This window comes from Monodelphis domestica, chromosome 2 (assembly GCF_027887165.1).
Source record: "Monodelphis domestica isolate mMonDom1 chromosome 2, mMonDom1.pri, whole genome shotgun sequence".
NCBI classification, from domain to species: Eukaryota; Metazoa; Chordata; class Mammalia; order Didelphimorphia; family Didelphidae; genus Monodelphis; species Monodelphis domestica.
Genome location: NC_077228.1, coordinates 421,884,849 through 421,903,340, shown reverse-complemented (window position 1 = coordinate 421,903,340; position 18,492 = coordinate 421,884,849). Strand labels below are relative to the sequence as shown.

The window sequence follows — 18,492 nt, the reverse complement described above, 5'->3', positions numbered from 1 at the left end:
AAGAATTTTGGATAAGGGAAGAATTTATGATCAAACAAGATAGAGAACATAATAAAAAATGAAATGCATAATTTTGATTATATTAAAAATATTTTGTACCAAAAAACCCCAATGCAACCAAGATTAGAAGAGAAACAATAAACTGAGGGGGGAAAAATCTATAGTAAGGATCTCAGTCAAAGGTGTCATTTCCAAAATATATAGAAAATAAAGTCATATTTATAAAATACATTCCACAACTGATAAATGGCTAAAGGATATGAATAGGCAGTTCTCAGATGAAAACATTAAAACTATCTAGTCATATGAGAAAATGCTCTAAATCATTACTGACTGAAATGCAAATTAAAACAACTCTGAGATACCACCTTATATTTATCAGATTGGCTAATATATCCAAAAAGGAAAATGATAAATATTGGCAGGAATGAGGAAAAATTGGGACAGTAATTCACTGATAGTGGAACTGTGAACCAAGACAAACATTCTTCAGCACAATACAGAACCACACCCCAAGGGCCATAAAACTTCTGCATATCCTTTACCAGGTAACACCACCACTGGGTCTCTATCTCAAAGAAATGAGAGATGGGGAAAAGGACCTTCTTTAAGGAAAATATTTCTAGCAGCTCTTTTTGTAATGGCAAAAAATTGACACATGATCTCCATCAATTGGGGAATGGCTGAACAAGTTTTGGTATATGGTTGTAATGGAATGCTTTTACACCCTAAGCAAAAGGGAACTGGAAAGAAAAACCTGGAAAGGCTTATATGAACTGATACAAAGTGAAGTGAGCAGAACCAGAACAGTGTATACAATATCAGAAGTACTGTACAATGATAAACTATGAAGGACTAAACTATTATCAACAAAAAAAAGGTTCCAAAGTAAACCCATGATAAAAAATATAAAAAATTAAAAAAAAATTAAAAATACTAACCACAGGTAATTCCTTCATGAATTTTTTGTTTTACGTGTGATACTTTTGTGGCATGGGGAATATGGAAATATGTATTACATAAAAGAACTGGTATAACTTATATCAGACTATTTACTACCTCAGGGAAGTGGAGGGGAGGAAGGAAAGAATCTGAATTACAAAATGTCAGAAAACAATTGTCAAAAATTGTTCCTACATGTAATTGAAAAGAAAAATTTTTTAAGTTTCAAAAAAATGAGCTAGAGAAGGAAATGGCAAACCATTCCAGTATCTTTGCCAAGATACTGGATCATGAAGAGTCAAAAGGACTGACATGACTAAACAACAAAAACAAACATAAATCTGTGGTATTTATCTTAGAGCATTGCTCTGATGCTTATGCAAGATAACATACTTAAATCTTAAGAAGCTATATAAATGCTAGCTTTTACAAATGTTTTCATTATTATTAAGGACAATCTCAGTTTTATCTATGTTAATAATTCTAGCTTGAATGATGCAGAAATGATATGGTCTTTTTGCATTTGTATTTTCCCCCATAGCTACAAATAACTTTTACCTTTTGGCCCCAATAATTAACCTTCTTATCTGACTCTACACTCTCCCTGGCTTGTTTCCTTTCAATGGCTCCCTATCAACCACAGCACAATGTTTACCTGAATCATTACCTTCCTATAGTAAAGTGCAACTTTTCTCTGAGTCCTGATTCTCTCATGCTGTTTCCTGCCATTATGAAGACCAAGGTCAGAAAGTAATGGACACATGGATCCAGAAGCAAACAATCCACATGAATCCCATTGTCCCTGCTACATAGACCAACCTAATTCTAGCATATTGACTATTGATGGTATTTTGCATTAATATATTTGATCAATTTGGGGCATGACTTTACATAGGAAGCTAGATGTCTTATATCACAATCATGTCATGGGATGCATACAACTGCATATATCTATATGCATATATAGTAGTCCTTCCACTGCTCCCCACCCCTCCCCCATCCATGGTTTCAGTTACTCATGGTCAGCTGTGGATTCCAGGGGAAGGAAGGAGGTAGGAAGGGAGTGGCCACCTGAAGGAGGGGACTGGCGCATGATTTAAGACATATGGAGGATGAGGACAGTCACAAGACATAGCTGCACAAACAGATGGAAGAAAGACAGGTAGGTAAGTGACTAAGGAGATAGGGAAGGAGAGAGAAAAAGAAAGAGACAGACACAGACACACAGAGAAAGGCAAAGAGACAAAGAAGGGGGAGGGGAGGGCGATGGTAATACCCATGCATCAGTTCTTCTGCTTTCACTTAAGACTATTGATTTTTTTTTTAAGTCAGGAGGGAGAAAGAATATGTGTAGGCGTGGAAGGCTAAAGGGCACTGAGCTACAGGGCAGTAGTGGGGAGAGAGAACATACTACTATGCAATAAAGTTAACATAGGTGTTAAAAGTTGGGAACTATCTCTATAGGGTTTGATGCTACAGCTACCACTGTGGGGTCTTGGAATATATCCCCTGCAGATAAGGGGAGACTACTATAACTAAATTTGGAATAATATGAATGGACAGTATAAGAAAATCATCATTAAAAGAATACTGTCTATTCAGTCCTAAAATAAACACTGATAATGAAATTCTGTGAATAGTGAATGTAGTTTATTGGCTTGGTCAGAAGACAATTCAGAGTGTTTGTACAAAAATATTTATAGTTTGTTCTTTGTGGTGGCAAAAAATTGGAAAATGAGGGGGTGTCCCTCAATTGGGAAATGGCTGCACAAATTGTGGTATCTGTTGGTGATGGAATACTATTGCACTATAAGGAATGATGAACTGCTTGATTTCTATAAGAACTGGAAAGATGTCCATGAACTGATGTGCAGAGAAATAAGCAGAACCAGGAGAACATTGTACATAGTAACTGAAATATGGGACGATCAAATGAAATACAGCTTTCCTACTAATAGCAATGCAAGAATCCAGGACAATCCCCAAGGATTTAAGAGAAAGAATGCTATCCACATCGAAAGAAAGCACTATGGGAGTAGAAATGCATAATAAAAACATATGATTTAATAAATAATTAAATAAAAGACAATCCATTGGCAGAGAAAGGCCAATCTAGAGAGAGGGGGTACTGGATTAAAATCTAGCCTTCGATACTTCCTAGAAGTGTATCCTTGAGCAAATCAAATCACTTAACCCCAACTGCCTAATCTGCTTTGGGACTGATACTTGGTATCAATTCTAAGACAGAAGTTAGGGTTTAAAAAAGAAAAGAAGATTAAGGTGATACACCTTAGCACTATGTATTGCTCATTTGACAAATTGGCACAATATGAGCATTCTGTAAAATCCCTTATTTTATATTTTTAGTTCTCCAATGAAGTTTCATATAATGCCTCAATGTGTGTCTGTGTCTACACACCCATATATATAATATATTATATCAATGAAGTCGGAAGTAGTCAAGGTTCTGTCATTGTAACTCAAGCTCTAAGAGATCCTACTAGGTTTAAAGAGCTTCCAGCAAAGCCCAGTGGGTAGAATGTGTGTCTGTCATCCAGGTACTAACCTGGTAAAGTTAAAAGCAGGTTGTCTACCAGGCAAAGAAGCTTTGAAACTACAATGGTTCACAAATACCATCAATTAGGGCATGAAGAAAGTGGTGATCTGCATGAGGAAAAGGGTGCCCACACTGGTGAAATAATGGATTAAGTAGGTATACCGAAATAAGTATATTTTAAGAACTGCAATAATTTAAAGAGCATACAGTGACCATATAGACTTTTTCTGCCATTCTGTGATCATTTATCCAACCAACTTTTTCTTTTGGGGAATTTTGTGGATGAAGTAATTACATACAGATCAAGTTCTTAACCTGGGAACCAAGAATAGATTTCAGGAAATCCCTAAATATGGATTGGAAGATTTTGCATCTTTATTCATTAACCTCTAAATAAAATTTGATGTTTCTGTCGATTCATTAAAAATATTAATCTGAGAAGGGACCCATGGTCTATACTAATTTTTTGTTGTTCTTCAGTTGTTTCAGTCCTATCTGATTCTTTGTGACCCCATTTCCAGTTCATTTTATAAGGCAAATAGGGTTAAGGGACTTGCCCTTGCACAACTAGTAGGTATCTGAGACCAGATTTGAACTCAGAAAGATGAGTCTTCCTGACTCAAGGTCCAGCAACCCTAGCTGCTCCTTTATCAATCTACCAGATGAATTTATGACACACAAAAGGTTGAGAGCTTTTGCTATACTGTAAATGAACTAAGACAAAAATGTTCATGAAATGAATATTAATATCCTTAAGACCAATTTTTATTACATTATTGTTCAGCTGTATCTGATTCTATGTGACCCCATGAACTTTTTTTTTTTGTCCCTGAGGTTTTCTTGCCAAAGATATTAAGAGTGGTTTGGCATTTCCTTCTCCAGTGTTCTTCCTATTTTACATAAGAGGAATTAAGACATATAGGGATTTTTTTTTTTACTTGCCCAGGGTCACACAGTAAGTTTCTGAGTCTAGATTTGAATTCAGATTTTCCTGACTCCACTTTCAAGTCCCGTGTTCTATCCACTGCACTATATAGCTATCTTTCATTCCATGCCAGTACCCTAATTTATACTCTGGGAATAAAGATATAGCATGCCAATATAAGTTAAGACAAATGAGAGATACTTCTTAAACATATTTGTTCAACTCTCACCTTTTTAGGAACATATGTGAGGTACAAGTAAAGGTCAAGAGGTGCTGAAATGAGAATCATCTTTTTGAGCATCAAATTATTGTTCTCTGTGTAGCTCAAATACTAGAAAAGCAAGAAAGCTCTTTGGGAGCAATGCTGTTTATATTAGCATGAAAATGGCACTGTACAAACTGATCTAGATAAGGTTTTTATGGTCCAGAAATTGCATTTAAATTGAAGAGAAGTTCATCTAACTAGCATGAATGTGAGGAAATGAAAGGTAGAAAAATTCTTTATAGAAAAAGTAATTTTCTCACTTCCGCTGGCTTAGGGAAATAGTAAGAAGGAAAATCTAGTCCAGAAATAGTTCTATTTTGTTAAGTTGGGGGAAGGAAGAAATTCTGTTTAGTGCTGATTTATTTTTTTCCATTCTCTAGCAGATGTGAAATAGGTTAAGAGCTAATATAGTTAGCAGCTGAAACTAAAGTTAAAACTGATTTGCACGTCCCTTTACAATCATATTCTTATTTTTAAACAGACCACTACTCTGTGGCCAAATTTGCTAACAGAATCTCATCCTTTTGCATCTGACAGCTGATAAACCTTCAAATGTATGAGAAGTATCACCAGGTCCTCATCATTTAGTTCTCCAATGGACCACTGGCCATCAGTGAGGAAGAGGGAGTCCAATTAACTAGTTAAAAACAAAACAAAACAAAAGCAACAATAGCCTCTGTTTTGATGGAATCCTCTCTTCCAGTCTGCTTTCCTAAGAACCAACCATTGAGGAGTGGAGAATCCCCCCTGTTTCTGAAAGTTCTAATTAAATTCAGATGAAAAGTTCTTTTTCTAAAGGGCAGGTTCTTCAAAACTGAAAAAGTAGGAATGAAACTCTGAATGTAAAATAAGATAAGAGAAAGTCTCCCCACACAAATGGACCAATTCTGGAGCAATACTGCAAATACCAGATTTAAAAACAGAAGTGATCAACAAGTCAATCTTCACTTAAAAACACCAACACTTTGCCCTTGTTACACATAACATTTATTTATTTTTAAAACTGAAAAACATTTTGGAACATAAAGTACTACTTAAATGTCTAACACCCACCACTATAATATTAGAGATGGGAAGATATTTTAATAATATAATTTTAGGGGGCAGCTGGGTAGCTCAATGGATTGAGAGCCAGGCCTAGAGACAGGAGGTCCTAGGTTCAAATCTGGACTCAGATACTTCCTAGGCTGTGTGACCCTGGGCAAGTCACTTAACCCCCATTGCCTAGCCCTTACCACTCTTCTGCCTTAGAACCAATACATAAGTCAGAAGAAGGTAAAAAAAAAAATTTATATATATATATATATATATATATATATATATGTATGTATATATACTCTTACCAGGAAAAACATTTTGTAGTTATTTCACATGTATTCATCTTATTTCTTCAACCAGATCATATGTTTATGGCCAGGAATTACATTTTATAAGTTTCAGTTATTATATTCCTCTTCCTACCTATACCCTCCTGCAACCTGGGCATAGCCCTGGACTTATAAGACATATTAAAAGATACACCTTCTGATTAGGGAGTCAAAACTGAGGCCAAAATACATTAGGAAAACAGAGAGCTTAATGAGAATCAACTTCAGAAAATGAAAGGTCTGAATTTGGGAAATGGCAAAAGAAATCAGGGAATAAATAGTATTATAAGCCCAGATGCCCAAACACCTCTCAGTGTACACAAAAGAAGTCAACTTGAGAGAATGTGCAGTATTCCAAGTGGAAAATAAACCAGGAAGATATTGTAAGCCAAAGAGTCATTTTCCAGGACTTAGCTTTCTGCAATAAAGACCGGATTCTCACCACAGGATGAAGAAAAATAAAACAAAGGGAAACAATATACAAAGGAAATAAAATAATGGCTTTTCCTGACACAAGTCTAACTCATGTCAGAAGGAGAGCTGCTGTAGGATCTATGATGCTCTAAGGATTGCAGATCTACTTAGGATCTTTGAAAGTAGTGTGTTTCAGAGGAAAGGGGAATTAGAATATTAGCATTCATCCAAGCAAAGCACTTTAACACTCAGATTTTTCCTTAGCAAGAAAAACCAAGCAAGTTTCTGGTGCGTGCCATTCACATCAGAGGGAATATGGTTTCTTACCTTCTTGGCTTCCCTTTCTATCAAATTTGTGGAGAAAAAGAGAGAACAAATCACATTTTTGCTCATGTTTTATTCAGGTTCACAGAAAGAGCTTCAAAAATAATTAGTCAATAAAATCAGTATCACTAGTGATTCACATGATTATGTTTCCATGGTGTTTTCAGTGAAAAATAATTTTTCATTCTTTCTTATCTGAGTTGACTTCCCCTTTATGGATTTATTCTTCCTTTGAAAACATTAGAATCTTTAGAAAGTCAGGCTTTTACCGGACAAATAAATATCTCCAATGCTCAGAATGAATAAAATAAATATTTTCTCAAATATAGAGGAAATAAAGGATCATCCTAAGTTATTAAGGAATAGTATTGTCCAGGAATAAATTCTGTGGCAATAAAAAAATAGTATTATGTGGAACTTCTGGGTGATTTAATGGATTCAGAGTCAGGCCTAGAGATGGGAGGTTCTAGGTTCAAATCTGGCCTCAGACACTTCCTCCTCGTTGTGTGATGCTGGGCAAGCCATTTAATCCCCATTGACTCACCCTTACTGCTCTTCTGCCTTAGAACCAATACATAGTATAGATTCTAAGATGGAAGGTAAGGGTTTTAAAAATAAATAGTATTCTGCATCCTCAAATGAAATCCAACTCCTCTATCTGGGTATCTTTGATCCCATCTGCTCCCAAATCTTTTGGTAAATTGTCTCCAAACCCCACCACCTCCCATTACCATTTTCAATTTCCCCCTATTGCCTTACTCTGGAGAGACAGAGGAGGGAGAGCAGAAAAGAGAGAGGGAGAAGGAAATGGAGAGAGTGAGAGAAAGAGGAAAAGATGAGAAAAGGAACAGAGGAGAAAGAGAGAAAAGGAGGGATAGGAAAAGAGTGGAAGAGGGGCAGGGATCCCTTTCACAGTCACATACTTAGAAAAATGATACCTGTACTAGTAGCTTCTACCTCTTCTTTTCACTCTTCAGGCTTTTGCACTTTGGGTTCAGACAATATTTTTAGCTAAAACTACTCTCTCCAGTTATCAAAAGAGATTTTAACAACTCATCTGAATGGCCTCTTCTCAGGCCTGGATCTTGGACTTCTCTCCAGCATTTGAAATGCTGGCGACCCCCACATCCTAGATATTCCTTTCCAATTCTCTTCCATCATGCAAGTTTGTTTTTTCTACTTTGGCACCCTTTAGCTGTGGGTATACATCAAGGCTCTATTCTGCGCTCTCCTCTCTATACTTTTCCCCCATCGGCAACAATGGGTTTAATTATCTCTATGCAGAGGAATTTCATGTCTATATATCTATCCCTTGTCTTTCTCACAAGCATAAATTCAGCCTGCACAACTGTCTATTGGATTTTTTTCAACTATGTATTTTATAATCGTCCCAAACTCAACACTGCTGAAACAGGACCCTACCAAACAATTTGATCTCTCTTTCTGTCATCCTTCTAGTGACTTGGGTCTTTGAGATCCTCACCTCACCTCACCTCACATATCTATATAACATGCCAAATCCTGTCAAATCCACATCCCCAGCATCTTTCTGATTTATTTCCCTCCCTCTATTTACACAGCCACAACCCTAATTCAAACTTATTGTCTCTCACCTAGTCTAGAACTATCTAAACTTTTAATCACACACTTCTATCAGTTTTTTTAAAAAACTGAGCACTTTCTCAAGATTTTTTTTGATTTCTGAAAACCTTTACCTTCTGGTTTGGAATCAACACTGTGTATTGGTTCCAAGGCAGAATAGTGGTAAGTGTTAGGCAATGGGAGTTAAGTGATTTGCCCAAAGTCACAAAGCTAGGAAGTATCTGAGGCCAGATATGAACTTAGGACCTCTCATTTCTAGACCTGGCTCTCCATCCATTGAATCACCCAACTGCCCTCCCTTAAGATATTTTTTTAAAATAAACCTTACAATGTACTAAGAGGCAGTTAATGGTGCAATAGTTGGGGTGCTGGGCCTGGAGTCAGGAAGCCCCTTCTTCATAAGTTCAGATCTGTCATCAGACACATACTAGCTTTTTGCCTCAGTTCCTCATCTATAAAATGAGCTGGAGGAGGAAATGGCAAACCACTCCAGTATCTTTGCCACAAAAATTCCAAATGGGGTCAAAAAGAATCAGACATGACTGAAACAACTGAACAACAACATAAATACTACTGTACTAAAACATCAGTATAAAAAAAAACCTAAAAAGTCAATAGATTATAAAAATTGCACAAAAATAATTTTAAATGGATGAGAGAATGATTAATTAATATATGATCCCAGAGACATCTGAAAACCACTGGCTATTACTGAGTAGGAAAGCAACATGGTGAGATTTATGTTTTGGGGAGAATCACTTTGGCAGCTGGTGGATAAGGGCCAGATTTGAGGCAGGGAAGATCTACAAGGGAGCTATTGCAATAACACAGTCCAAAAGTGATAAGTATCTGAATGAAAGTCCTGGATGTTTTGAGTTGAAAGAAACAGATGAGAGACACCATGAACTAGAAACTATAATATTTGAAAAATGATTAGATATTTGGTGAAAGAGTGAGAATTCAGTATTCTTTCTTAAGTGTCGGGTACTATGCTAAGCCCTGAGGAAACAAATCAAAGTTGTAAAACTGGGTAACCAGAGGAATGCCCTTAATAGAAATAGGGAAATCTGGAAGATGGACAGGAAAATGTAATGAGATCTGTTATGCAGAACCTAATCCACCCAAGCCTGTTCATGTTATACAATTCACTCCATCCTACCAAAAATGAAGTGTGTATAGGAAAGGATAGCTCTTCTCATGTGTTCAGTCTAAAAATGCCTGCTGTAAGCAATCACAAAGTACTTTGGGTAAGAGAGAGTAAGGACACTGAGGGAAAATTTTACCTTCATAGCTGATAGTATGTGTGCATTTGTGTGGATTGGGGACTTTGGGGCCATAATAAGTGATGATAGTGGTGTGTTGTATAGGTGACAAAATCCAGGATGGAGTGATGCTGGGGGTGAGATGCAACCTATGTTTCCACTCTCTGACCCTGTAATTAAATAAGTGTTCCTTAGGGTCATGACACATACTTCCTCTCCCTACCTCCCCTCTACTTTGGAGGCCACTGAACTACACTAATAACTTCTTGATTAATTTCCTTGCCTTCAGCTCAGTCATCTTCTCCATGAAACCTTTCCTGATCCCTCGAGATGCCAATATTCTTCCCCCCCCCCAAAAAAAATATATAGAGTGTGTGTGTGTGTGTGTGTGTGTGTGTGTGTGCGCATTTGTATTCACTGTCATCCTTTGGTAGACTTTAAACTCCTTAAGGGCAAGGATTAGTTTCATTTCTGTCTTTGATATTCAGCACCTAGGAGAGTGCTTTGTAAAATAAACTCTTTTGAAAGATAATATGAAATAATGAAAAATGAACTAAACAGAATCAAAAGAACTATTTACATAGTGACCGGAATAATATACAAGAAATCAATACTGACAGTCATCAGAACTTAGATCAATTTACTGAGCAGTCTTCTCTCCAGAGTGCTGATGAGACATCATAACTCCTGCTTCTTAGCAGACAAATGGTTTAGAATGAGGTTCATTTTGCCAGACATAATCAATATGTCAGTTTGCTTTGCTTAGCTATATTTCATCTCAAAGTATGATTGTAGTCAGTGGTAGTATTGGGAGATGGTTTTAAAAAAATCAATAAAATTAAAAAAATAAAAAAGAATCACCTTCTCAAACAGAACTATATGAGGCCAAAAGTAATTACCCAATAGATAAATGATGAAATTATATTAATAAACAGCTAAAGAAGGAATAACTAAAAACTATTAATTTTTATTCATAAATAATTTCATTATATATGTAATATTTAGTCATCATTAATAATAATTTCTCTCACATGATGTGATATATACTTGATGAAAATTTCAATACAAATCAAGCAAATCATCAAAGAGAACAAAAATGGCAACAATGAAGGATATACTAATGGATTATTGGTGAAACTGTAAATTGGCCCTGTCATTCTGGGAAGTAATTTGAAATTATATGGGAGAAAAAAAGCAACTACAAGGTCTATTTCCATTGAATCAAAGATTCTGCTCCCATGTATATATACTCCAAGGAGGTTGATTACAAAAAAATATATCTCTTGTAGACAAAAATATTTATAGCATCACTTTTTTGTGATAACAAAGAATGAATCAAAGTAGATCCCCATCAACTGAGGAATGGCTAAACAAATGTATAATTGAAGAAAAAGTAATGGGTCTGGAGTCAGGTCAGGGCCTGACATACCATTTAACTACCTATATGACTTTGAGCAAATTATTTCACCTTCCCAGACCTCTAATTCCACATCTGCAAAATGAGGGGATATACTAGATGGCCTCTGAGCTCAATAATTCTATGATTACCCAAATAAAATATGACGTATGAATGCAATGAAGTGAGAGTGAATGCGATACCTCAAGTTTAGAAATAGTTCATGCATAAAAGACAAGTTTAAATTGACAGTAAAGTTGATATACGTTAATTGAGTGACAGGGGTGCTGAAAAGTTAATGTACTCTAAGGCCAGATATTGAATCTAGATCAAGGAGATCTGATCAGATAATAAACAGCACTAAATTAAGTTCTGAGGGCTTAATTTAGAAGGGACACTAATAAACAAGAGCAAAGCTAGAAAATAGCAACTAACATATTAAAGACTCTGGAAACCATGTCATGGGAAGAATGTTTGAAAGAAGTAGGACTAATTCAGCTTGGGATAGAGAACTGGAAGAATCATGATGAATGTCATCAAACATTTGATAGCTATCTCTGTAGATTCCCAAAGGAAAGCTAGAGATCTAGGTGAAAACTGCAAGGAAACTGATTTTAGTCCAATGTCCTAACAACGAGAACTGTCCAAAAATTAAATGGACTGCCATCAAGAGGTTAAGTGCTCAATTTACAGAACTTCTTGATCTATATCAGTGTTGGTGAACCTTTTAGAGATCTTGTGCCCAAATTGTACCTTCAAACCTCTTGTGAGCATTCTGTATTACCCAGAGAGCAGAGGGAGAAAGTGCTCACACAGGTCTGATGGACAGAGGGGCGGGGCAGGCAAAAAAATGTCTTGAGGCCCAGTGGAGAGGGGGAAAGGAGCAGCCCCCTCCAGCATGCCAGGGTACATGTGCCATGTCTTCACCAACATGGATCTATATCCCTAAGTATCAGTCATTGCTGAATAGAACACTTTCTACACTGGATAAGAAGAATCAAAGGTTTATGAAAAATAAATCAACAGCCTAAGTCCTGAGTTAGAAGTCAGAATACACTTTTAAAAGTGATTTATTTTTGGTGAATTTAAATAATCAAACATCAACATACCCAAAATACCAACATACCCAAAGAAAAATAAGAACTTTTGTTGCAGTGCTTGTTTTTTTTTTTTTAGTGGATAATAAATATACAAGGTATTATGATACAAAATGTACAGTTTGTATCATTTTCTGTGTGGTTTTTTTTTATTGTTTTTTTCTGGAGAAGTTTTGATGGGTTTTTAAAAATCTCTCAATACCCATTAATTCTACTTCACTGCCTCCTCCTAATATAGAAGCCCACCTCCCCAAAGCATTTCCCCATTAACACAATACTATAAATGGTGATTAGTTATACATGGAATGGTACTTTACTTCAGCTACATTTTGGATTAATAAGATTTTTCTGGTATGGTCTAGAAAACTAGCCACCATTTTAAACATGGTTTCTATAGAGAAAGCATGAGTAGCAAGCAACTGTCTTGGAAATGAGTTTCTGGAATCCAACCAGTTTACAAGAATACTTTCTTCTAAGTTTTAAGTGTGATTCTAAGGTGGGTAGCACATTTCAATGCCTGCCTCTCCTTCCTTGTGAGAATAACAGCAAAATAAGTGGTTATGTCCAGCTTTGAAATAGGGGCGGTGGTTTTCTGAACTTTGTCTTATTTGCTCATATAAATCAGGCCCCTGAGTTTGGATGTAAGAAAGGAAGTCATAACAAAATGTTTAGGCTGCAATTCCTTCAATTCCTTCCTGGATTTCCTGCTCATTTTTCAGGAGGATGGTGCGTAGTAAAGTTTTTTGAGTTCTCAGAAGTCACAGGGCTGGCAGCAGCTATTGAAATGAAACATTTTCCAACAAGGTTAATGAATGTGGGCTATTTTTAATTATTAAAAACATACTGGATGAAATGAAGTCTCCAACAGATGGATGTACAGCACGTCAACATCAGAATTAACATAAATAAAAATATTTATACTCCCTTACTCATATGGTGACTTCATAAAATCCCTGAGTCCTTCCTACATCATCATGTGGTATCAGGCTGGGGTATATGAGACCAAGGTTATAGTTGAGGAGCTGTCTACCTGCATAAACGGATGCTCATAATCCATAAAGGAGATATGATAAGTTTAATTCAATCTGTCTTTATAAAGGAAGCTAAGTGGCTAGATGGATAGAACTTTGGTCCTAATGTCAAGAAGACTTAAGTTCCAATATGACCTTAGACACTTAATAGTTATGTACCCTGGGCAAGTCACTTGAGTTCTGTCTTCAATCACAAAGTGGATATATAGCACTTTTATCACAGGGTGGTATGCAAAGATCAAATTAAATATTATTTGAAGTATCTGGCATATAATAGGTTCTTAATAATATGCATTGTAGGGGCAGTTAGGTGGCTAAGTGGATAGAGAGCCAGATCTAGAGATAAAAGGTTCTGGGTTCAAATGTAGCCTCAGATACTTCAAATACTGTATGATCTGGGGCAAGTAAAGTAACCCCAATTCCCTAGCTCTTACTGCTCTTCTTCCTTGGAACTGATACATAGTTACTGATTCTAAGAGAAAAGGTAAAGGTTTTAAAATAATGATGATGATAATAATAATAATAATAAATAAGGCATATGGAAAAGGATTTCTCTGAATCTGAAATGTAAAACTGAGAAAAATAAAATAATGTTGCACCAGAGTCTTATTTTATATTTAACTAGCACAACAATCTACAACAGTAACTAGTAGTTCAAATTTTAAAATGCATACAAAGAGCAGCTAAAAATGGAATCTTTGGATAATAGAGCATTTGTAATTTATAATGTTACATCTGCTTTGTAACACATACAATGTTAGTAGCTTTAAATGTGTTTGGGAAAAATGGATACAGAGGAATATGATATAAAATGCATACAAATATGCTCAGGAGTAATTCTGAAGCAAAACCCCAAAAGGCCAATTAATGAAACATCCTCTCTTGAATCTTAATTTAGCAGCAATCTGGAACTGGGAGAGTGAGATCCACAAGTGACATTCTTAGCTTTTATAAGGAAGATGAGATAGCTGGTGGAGCACTGAGCCTGGAATCAGGAAGATTTAGGTTCAAATCTAGTCTCTGACATTGAAGAGTTATGTGAAAATACGCAAGACACTTAATCGCTGTCTGCCTCAGTTTCCACAATTGAAAAATGATGAATAACAGTAACCATCTCAAGTTGTTGTGAGGATCAAATGAGATTTTTATAAAAAGTGCTTTTCACAGTTGCTGGCACATCATATGTGCTACATAAATGGCTCCTTCCTTTGCCTTCCATTCCTATAAAACCCTCTGATGAAAGAAAATGGGAGTAAATGATTTGTTCACTTCAAATAGCTTGCCTACACTAGCTCCCAAACAAGGTGTGATATTAATACAATGTGTGGCACAACTTATGACATAATGCTTTGTGTCATCAACATAAAACAGGATTTCACAATGCACAAAATATTTTTCCTTGAATAGTGGCAGTAGTGGAAATGTGGCTTAGCCTACAAACTCTTAAATAAATGACAAGAAGAAATAAATAATTAGTTTAGGGCCAGAGGCAAATCATTTAACCCATCCGAGCTTGTTTCCTCATATGTAAAATAGGAATAATCCTATTTGCAATGCCATAATGCATGGCTGTACTGTGAAGAGAGCGCTTTCTAAATCTTAAAATGCTATATAAGTGTGAATTATTACTATTATTATAAGAGAGAAGGCAGGAAGAGATACCAGGAAAGGGCCGAAGAGACAAGGTATACAGACAGAAAGGACTAATCCATCCTTCCCCCAGTTTGTCTGCCTTGTAGCTATAATCTACACCATGTTGCCTTCTATACAATGGAACAACTTGTCTCTGGAAAAAGAAATCAGCCTAGTAGCTTTATTGTTTTCCTAGGGTAATCTCTATTCTTAAATGTTAAATTTTTTTAAATTATGACTATTTATACAGCTGCAAATGCTTCAGAGTCTGAGGGCTCCCCCAGGGTGTCTTCCTCTTTGCTCTCTGTCCCTTTCACCTTAGCTGAAGATGGTGTATGTTTTTTGTTCCAGAGTTGTAGACCTAAAAGGAAGTTCGTGTCCCTAGTCTTTACCTAGATATGTTCTTTTATAGCACAGGCAGTCACTCAAGATACAGTTGTAGTATGAAGGGTCAGGCAAGCTGTCAAACATGTAGGAGAATAATTACAAAGCTACTTGTGTTCAAATCATGTGATAAAGACTTCACCTGTGTTATCAAAAGTTAACAGATCAGAGAAGCTGGGTGGATTGAGAGCCAGGCCTAGAAATAGGAGGTCCTAGGTTCAAATCTGGTCTCAGACACTTCCCAGCTATGTGACCCTGGGCAAGTCACTTAACCCCCATTGTCTATCCCTTACTACTCCTATCTTGAAATCAATATACAATATTGATTCTAAGATGGAAGGTAAGGGTTTAAAAAATAAGAAATAAATCTTAAAAAGTTAACAGATATAGGTGCAGCCAGGTGGGTTAGTGAATTGGGAGCTTGGCCTGGAAATGGGAGATACTGGGTTCAAATCAAAGCCTCTGATACTTCTTAGTTGTATGATCCTGAGCAAGTCACTTAACCCTAACTGTCCAGCCCTGACCTCAATTTAGTCTTGGAATTAATACTTAATATTGATTCTAAGACAAAAGGTAGGGGCTATTTTTTTTAAGTTAATAGATATGATGGGGCTGAAAACTTTTCTTAACCCTGGGCTGTCTAAGCAGTTTTTTTTTTTTTTTGAGAATAGGTTTTTATAAAATTTTCTCAGTTATGGTATGATAGAGACAAGAGGACTTCTTTCCTGAACTCCTAAGGATATTGTCAATATATATACAATTAAATATAAAACTATTTAAAGCTCTGATAGAATCATTGATGTCTGCTAGTATCACCACCTACTTAGAAGGCACTGGTCACATGGTTCAGGTCTTCCAATCTACCAATTAGCTGAAACTGCTTTCTGTAATTACCAATGATCTTTCAATTGCTAAATCTAGTGACCTAGGCTCAAACCTCAACCATGACCACTTCAGTATTTGATACTATTCACCCTATCTGGCATACAATAAGTATTCAATAATTGCTTCCTTTCTTCCTGCCTGCCTGTCTGCCTAACTGACTCCTCTTGGGCAACTTTTCCTCCCTGTTTTTTTTATTTTTAATTTATTTATTTTTAAACCCTTACCTTCCATCTTGGAATCAATACTATTGGTTCCAAGGCAGAAGAGTGGTAAGGGTTAAGCAATGGGGGTTAAGTGACTTGCCCAGGGTCACACAGGGTGGGAAGTGTCTGAGGCCAGATTTGAACCTAGGACCTCCTGTCTCTAGGCTTGGCTCTCAACCCACTGAGCCACCCAGCTGCCCCCTCCTCCCTGGTTTTTCATGGCACTGTTCTCTTCTTTTCTTCCTACCTATGCCCACTCAAGGAACGTCAGAGATTCCCTCCCTGCCTGCACATGGAAGACTCCAATGGTTTGTCCTGGACTTCCTCCCTTTCTTTCTCTTACTCTGCTTACATGTGAATGAGCAGGTTCTACTTCACTTTTTGGCTTTTTATCTAGCTTCTGCCATGTAATATGGATTTGTTTAACAACTCATGAAATCAGGACTCTAAACTACAGATTTAGTCAACAGCTGGATCTTACCACCATTAAAGTCCAATGTTTATTGATGCTTCAATTTATACAAATTGTGAGACAGCAGTTTACTAAACATCCAAGCATGACGAATACAATATTTCTCATGTATACCTACATTAAGCATGTATTCAAAACAAGTGAACACATTTTCCTTTTCCTTTTCAAAATTTAACTTAAGCCATGTGATCAGTTATTGCTCAGGTAACAGATTCTAATTGTCTTGACATGATGACATCCCTGTCTTCTATTACTTCATCCCTCTCTTTTCTCAGATACGAATTGTTCTCAACACAAACCTGAAAATATATATTTACAGAATAGAATGTGCTAAAAATAAAAAATTGAGGAAAAAGAGGGCAGAATTAGAGTCTTCAGAGTTCCCTCTTGATCATTACATTAACAATGGATCCATTTAGGTCTCCCATCTATTTGACAAAGCCAGGCTTCATAAAATTTTAAAAAACTTATATTATTTTAATCTCCATCTATTAAGTTATGAAACTCATACCTGCTGAGGTCTCTCTAAATTTGTCACTGGTCTTCTTTTTTCTCCATTTCCAAGGTTTAAAGATCTTGCCTATAGAAGAGAGTTTACCCTTTCTCTTGAAAGGAGGTGTCTGAGAACCTGTAGTAGGTCCATCTGAGTTCGCAATGGAAGCCTTATCCAGTCCATCAACTGTTCAAGGAAGAGAAAAAAAAAGAACAAATCAGGACCAAAATAAAACAACAAAAGGCTGTCTCATTTGTGTCTTCTCATTTCAATCAGTCATATTCTGATTCTCTAATAGGAATATCAAATATGAGTTGCCTTGATTATGTTATTTTCTGGCAGAGAGAAGAACCTCTTTTGATGTAAACTAACCAGTTGACAGCATATTTGTTGTTAAGAATTTTCTTTTCCTTTTTTTTGGTCAGGTGTTGGAAGAGAAATTAGAGTGAAAGAAAATAAATGCTGATTATTGGGTAGGGGAAAAAAAAGGAAATTATCCATACATATAAGTGTATACACAGATGTTTAATTGTTTTAGTCACATCCAACTGACACCATTTAGGGTTTTCTTGGCAAAGGTACTTATGAGCAGTTTATCATTTCCTTCTCCAGCTCATTTTATAAGTGAGAAAAATGAGGGGGAAAAGGGTTAAATGACTTCTCCAGGGTCAAACAGCTAGCAAATGTCTAAAAGTAGCACTAAAAGAGGCAGATAGGTGGCCCTAAGGATAGAGGCCAGGCCTGAAGATGTGAGGTCTTAAAGATGACGAGGTTATCCACCATTTGAGGTCATTCCCATTCACCCTGACTTTTGTCTTGCCACTTAGATTTCAATAACTGAAAAAATGAGGCTGACAACTTTGGGCCTCACTTAAATCCAATTTACGTACAATATAAGTTTATCACCCAGTGATGTCATTTTGGTCCTCTTCAAAAATAGACAAATGACAATAAGATACACAATGTGGGAAAAGTTTAGAGGGATTACTTTCTTGGTATGGGGGAGGGGAGCTACTTATCAAAATATATGGATTAAGGAAATAAAAATTTCTAGCAAGCTAATTTGACTTGAAGAGATAATATGGAAAGGGGAACAGAAAGAAAAAAAGATTGGAAAGATAAGCCGGATTTTGATAACTGAGGGCTTTAAGGTTAGCTTGAAGAAAGAGTTTATATTTTATTCCAGAGGCAAAAGACACTGAAGATTTCAGAGTAGGAAATAGCATGGCCAGATGTGTTTT

The 18,492-nt window shown here is 36.3% G+C and overlaps 1 protein-coding gene and 1 long non-coding RNA gene across 8 annotated transcripts in view; one reads left to right on the top strand and one right to left on the bottom strand.

Annotated features, from left to right (window-relative positions):
• PHACTR2 (phosphatase and actin regulator 2) overlaps nt 1-18,492 on the bottom strand; it is a 283,035-nt gene that overhangs the window by 98,344 nt on the left and 166,199 nt on the right. For all 7 annotated transcript variants that reach the window (XM_007484658.3, XM_056818888.1, XM_056818886.1 and 4 more), the window contains one exon: nt 17,270-17,437. In XM_007484658.3, the coding sequence (XP_007484720.2) occupies nt 17,270-17,437 (168 nt within the window). The remainder of the gene's footprint in view (nt 1-17,269; nt 17,438-18,492) is intronic.
• Nucleotides 1,944-17,500, top strand: LOC130457472 (uncharacterized). Its single transcript, XR_008916701.1, has 2 exons — nt 1,944-2,104; nt 17,324-17,500. It is a non-coding gene; the product is annotated as an uncharacterized LOC130457472 (long non-coding RNA).